Raw genomic sequence first — 6,000 nt, forward strand, 5'->3', positions numbered from 1 at the left:
GCGCGTGAACAAACTTCATAAGGCAAGGCTGCCCCCGGGTGGTGGACTATAGTACTGCACACAAATGAAACAGTCAGGGCAATGTGTTAAGCCATTGGTTCTCAAAGTGGGGTCCGGGGACCCCCAGGGGTCCTTGAGGGAGTTCCAGGGGGTCCCCAGCTAAATGATAGATTAGGCACCAAATGGACCCTATGGGTCTGTAACTCTGAGAGTGTACAAATGGAACCAAATGGACCCTAACGGGTCCATTTGGTTCCATTTGTACACTCTCAGAGTTAAATTGACATAGATTTTACAATATAAATTGCCGTCCAAGTGATAGAAATGCCATTAAATGGGGGTCCGTAGCTCTAATGCATGTCAAACTGGGGGTCCTTGAAATTAAAATGGTTGAGAATCACTGCTACAGCCGTAAAAATCTTCTCTTATGGGGGTCCCTGGCATATCTTTTCAATGGGGGGTCCGCGGGCTAATATGTGTCAATTTGGGGGTCCTTGACATGAAAAAGTCTGAGAACCACTGTGTTAAGCAATGAGTTGTGCCCAGAAGAAATGTACTTCTTCAAATCTTGATTGATTTATTGATTGATTGATTGATTGATTGATGATTGATTTCCTTTCCCAGGTGAATGGTCGCGTGGCCAAAGAGGCAGAAGGGGACTCGAAGCTGTCAGTCAGTCCATCACCATCGAACGCCTCGTCCAACACCTCTCTGACAACCCCGCCAATTAACAACACTCCTGAGGTACTACATGCACATACTGTACAGTCACAATCACAATCACAATCAATGATACTGTCACAGCACAGGTTTACAGGTGTAAAGAAGTGCTTTGCTTGTTTGTTGTTGTTGTTGTTGTTGTTGTTGTTTTTCTGTGTAAGCTCCATCACTCGTAGGTTTTAGGAAATACATTAATAAAACCTATCAGCGTGCCATTGCCTTTAACCCATTAAGGCCTGAGGTTCTGATTCTACAAAATGTTTTCTGAAAAAAGTATGTTACTATATCAGTGGTTCTCAAACTTTTTCATGTCAAGGACCTCCATGTATTTGGCCGCCGACCTCCATCTCGAAATATTTAGTTCCAGGGAACCTCAGAAGCAAAGATTTGAGTTACAAATGTTTGCTTTAAAATGTATATATATTCAAAGATTTGCAAAAAAAACAAGATTTTTCAAAAATAGCAGATCTACAAGCTCATAGCGCGGCACTTGGTAATTATGCGCCATTTCGCTGATTATGCGGTAAATTCTGCGATCGCATAATCACATGTTTCTGGAGGGTCTACCCAATGTCTGTTTGTGTGTTGGCATGAGAAGCACAGTGCGACCCCGCTGATCCAAGCCAGAACGCAGGCTTTGTGTGTCGCACCGCGTCTGTAAAGCCCTCCACACATAATCGTTGCTGTCGGGCAGAAACCTCCACATAACCTCCACACTCAAACTTTTTGTGTTTTTCTTTCGCAAATCAACGCCCCTATCACACTACAGCGTCACACAAAAAAGCATCAAAAGCAGCAGATCCGCGAGCTCGAAACGCGGCGCGAAGCGACGCGTTTCGAGCTTGCGGATCTGCTGCTTTTGATGCTTTTGAATTTGAATCGTGAAAAGTACTTTTTGGACACATTTCCACCCCGACAGAAACGATATCTTTTGAGCCATCTCTGCCTAATACAGACTAACACATCATGAAATAAACTTCCTTCCTTCCTTCCTTCACTAAAGGAGTCGGATCAGATGCCCGGCGATGCCATCCCGGCCCTAAACCTGACGCTGCAGCAGGTGAAGGAGCGTGCTCATCAGAAACGCTCCAACAAGAGGGCCCCGCCCATGGACTGGACCAAGAAAAATGAACTGTTCAGCAACCTATAGAGAGCACGCACACACACGCACACACACACACACGCACACGCACACGCACACGCACACGCACACACACACACACACACATACGCACGCACGCACACACACACACACACACACACACACACACACACACACACACACAGACGATACACCCACAAAGACATGCCCAAGACACATGCTCACATAGACGTGAGAAGATTTGAGAATATAAACCAGCAGTTAGGAGAGAGAGGGATATCTGTAAAATATAGTGTACACTCAGATTCTTATTCTTATTATTATCTTCCAGTTATAAATGATGTACTACTAACAATGAAAGACGCATAATGCCAATGTTGGAAAGAGATCTAGAACAGATTAAAAACGTGTGTGTGTGTGTGTGTATGTGTGTGTGTGTGAGTGTGTGCATGTGTGTGTGTGAGTGTGTGCATGCGTGTGCGTGAGTGTGAGTGTGTGCATGCATGCCGTACAGTGTGTGTATGCTGTGGAGAACCGTGGAGTTGATCATGTTTTTGTGTTAATGACCCATATTCTCCATGGAACTCCATTTTATGAAACCCCCGTCGCGACATGATGGCGCTGTCGCGTGGAAACCTTGTAAAACTGTAAAGCTCTTGTAAGCTCTTGTCATTGCTTCAATATTTATAAACCCCACAGACAGACTTAAAGGAATACTTCAGCCCAAAAAAAGATTTTAGATTTTAGCATTGGCTATTCAAAATGAGCAGATATACAAGCTCACAGCGCGCCAGTTTGTGCCGCACTGCGAGCTTGTAGATCTGCTATTTTTGAACATTTTAGAAAAATATTGAAAGAACTACTGGTTTAGAAGGCATTTGTAGAATCGGCGCCAGGTCTTAATGGGTTAATTTACAAAAAAAACAAAAAAAACAGTAGAGTTGAAATATGGAGATACAAGGTTTCTGCCCAACGGCAACAATGACAATGGGACCAACCATGTAAACCCGCCTGACAATCACTTTTCATCTGTCCCAAGTTTGTCGTGTTTTGTTGGCGACCGAACGTGCGGGCAACTTCACTTTGAAATCACACACTCCGTTAACCACTAAAGCCTACATGCATGTTCATACAACGAATAGCGAAGATAGCCGATCTACAGGCTCGACGCATCGCACCAAACACGTGAGCTTGTAGATGTGCTATTTCCACTCCTTTTGAACATTTTGACATTTTCTCGAGGGATGCCAGGGTTAAAGTGCTAATAACGCAGGGTCATTCGTTCTCTGCAATATCTTTAGCGACTGAATTTGCAAAATCTTTACTGAGATTTTCCCATTCAGGAGGTGAATTTTCAGCAACGTGATAAACTGTGAAAAATCCACTTCCTGAATCCACTGCCGTGAACGCGATTTGACCCAAATCGCCAATCTGGCGCCAGAATGTCGACCGCCTCTCATCCGCGTTTCGTCTGGATACTTTAACTTTGACATCTATATTGATAATTATATTATGTTTATGTACAATTACACACAGTACATTGTCACACAATCATCAATAGGATAATACGCAATAAAGCCAATGGCTTATTTCTATAGATACTTTCATCTGGTTTATTTTCCTAGGCCAGACTTTTGACTAAATGTGAAATATTTAAGTAACCCATACCATCCGTACCATGAAGCCCAATTTATGCTCCGTCGTGCGACCAAGTATAAATCGGGCTTATGTGTTGCCATGGTGATCTTTGTATATTATTGCTATTCCCTTCGCGTTTCTGCCGTGTTCTATTGCTACTGGCAAAGCAAACACAAAAAAATGCTTTCTGAGATTTTTACACATTTTCTATAGATGTCTTTAAAAACTGAATTATGTAGCTTTGTATATCATGTATGTTTTAAAAGAATGTCCGTGCTTCACTAGATTATTATGCATTTTTGTTCAGTATTGAAACTGGTGATGAATTTAAAAAAAGATTGAATTATGAATTATATGAAGAGAGCTTGTGTGAGCAGTGCGGTATTTCTATACTGTAATAAACTTGTCTTCACAACATTATGCTGTGACGCTGACTTCATGTTGTGTTCAGTTGCGTGGAACAAACCTGCTGGAATGTTCTATGGCTGCCTCATTTTCATCACCACCAGATGCAAACTTGTGTCTGTTCTCGTCTTTGCATTGAATTTGTACGTACCAGTGGTGGAAGAAGTACTCACATGTTCTACTTATAGTAAAATATGATAGTTCACCCCCAAAAATACTTTTTTTCCTATCGATTAGTCACTCCATGCAGCCTTGAATTCATGGATATTATTTAGTTTTTGTCGCATTCCTAAGCCAATAATTTGATGACCGGCAGCGGTTCCGGTAGGTGACACAAAGAGTCTCCTGTCTCCTACTGGAACCGCTGCCTACCGATCTAATATTATTGCTTGAGTCGACACAGCTGCGCATGTTTATGCTTAGTGTTGCGGCCAACAACTGCGTTGGAAAAGATTGTGATTGGTACCATTAGAGATAACAGGCAAATGTTCAAAATGACAATCCTTCTACATTCTCTTATTGTGTAGACTAGAATTATAATTTAACTTTTGAGAGCGTAAAATGAAACCAAATGGACCCGTAAGGGTTTCTTTTTACATTCTCAAGAGTTGAAGATCTAATAAAGGTCCATTTGGTTACCAACTCTCCATCATTTAGCTGGGGACCACCTGGAACCCCCTCAAGGACCGCTGATGGTCCCCGGACCACTGGTTGAGAACCACTGATCTACTTGAACAATTTGAGGGGGAATACCAGCGCCCCCTCCGACTTTGGGCTAGTCCTAACTTTCGCTGAGATCTAATTGGCTCACAGGCTCAGCTTCACTTTACTTTTGGTGAGGAATTATCATAATAAGGAAGAAAGAAAAGTCCAGTATGTGATTTTACTGCTCTGTTCACTGTCTTTGCCTTTGTGATTTTTGTCACTCTGCGCCACTAGGTTAGATCAAGCAGGAATTCTGGACTGTGTTGCCTGAACTACTAAAGACCACCTGTTGTGTAGTAGTTAGTCATTAAAACAATGCAGCACTGTCTTCTTCGTTGTAAAAAAAGAGTGCACATTTTGGTACAGAAGTTAGCAGTAGCCTAGTTGGCAATATAACGGAATACAACCAATGGATTGATCATTCAAATAAACATGGCATGAAAATGCACACGGCCCACCCATCTGACCACAGCATATCAACCGCTGCCGTGTTAAGTGGTCAGATGGGTGGCCGCGAACGCTTTCGAGGTTTTCAAGTGGGCCCTGATCCAGCTCAGATCACTCTAACCAGATCCAGTGGTTAGAGTGTCTTCCCTGAGATTGGGAGGTCTATGTTTAAGTAACTTAAGACTAGAAACATGGGACAATGCCTCCCTGCTTGGCACTCAGCAACAAGGGTTGGATTGCGGGGAAGTCCCTGCGACATACTAGCAATGCTAATTGGAGTGCAAGGCTCCCTCTCTCCATTGAAATGTGTGCTCAGGGCTTCCATTTGGTGCTTTTTGGTAAGATGAACGAATGGGAAATAAGTAGTATTACTAGTAATTGGCAATAGTAAGCTTGTTTTAGTTTAGTCTATTCGTTTATAGTATAGAGTTCTTGTGCACCCTGCCAAGTATGCTTTGTGTTTTTATAATTTTATATTCTTAATTTTACATATGTATACTACATTTTCAGCCCGCTAGCTATAACCACTTCAACTGAACTGAAAATAGCAGATCAACATGCTCACAACCCGTCGCACTGCGATGCGTCATGAGCTTGTCGATCGGCTATTTAGAGCGAAGATATTTAATGTAGAGCGAAAACAGAAAATACACTAGTATGGTTGACACCTGAGCCCTGAGGGCTGACACCCTCAGGGCTCAGGTGTCAACCATATAGGTTTTAAGTGGTCTCCGACTCCATATATGGTCGTTACATTTGTGACGTCCACCCACAAGGACATTTTATATAGAGGAGGATATATATATACATTAATAAATATACACTAGCATAGAGCCCTGAGGGACTCCGTAGGATTTAAGTGTCAGCAGTAGCGTGTCTTGCAAACCGCTGGTCCTGACCCAGTAATTCTGTTCACCTATGTTTTATAACGGAAGTCGACGGAGGCTGCGGTCACACTCTGAAACCTTTCCCAGGTTTGGAGT

At 42.7% G+C, this 6,000-nt stretch overlaps 1 protein-coding gene across 1 annotated transcript in view; it reads left to right on the forward strand.

Annotated features, from left to right (window-relative positions):
• The window catches only part of nherf1b (NHERF family PDZ scaffold protein 1b), a 67,258-nt gene extending 63,381 nt beyond the window's left edge, over nt 1–3,877 (forward strand). Inside the window, exons 6-7 of the mRNA XM_084072571.1 lie at nt 625–744; nt 1,724–3,877. Of these exons, the coding sequence (XP_083928697.1) occupies nt 625–744; nt 1,724–1,870 (267 nt within the window). The 3' untranslated portion in view covers nt 1,871–3,877. The remainder of the gene's footprint in view (nt 1–624; nt 745–1,723) is intronic.
• Nucleotides 3,878–6,000: the final 2,123 nt, after the last annotated feature.

This window comes from Gymnoscopelus microlampas (genome assembly GCF_963454915.1).
Source record: "Gymnoscopelus microlampas genome assembly, chromosome: 11".
Classification (NCBI taxonomy): Eukaryota; Metazoa; Chordata; class Actinopteri; order Myctophiformes; family Myctophidae; genus Gymnoscopelus; species Gymnoscopelus microlampas.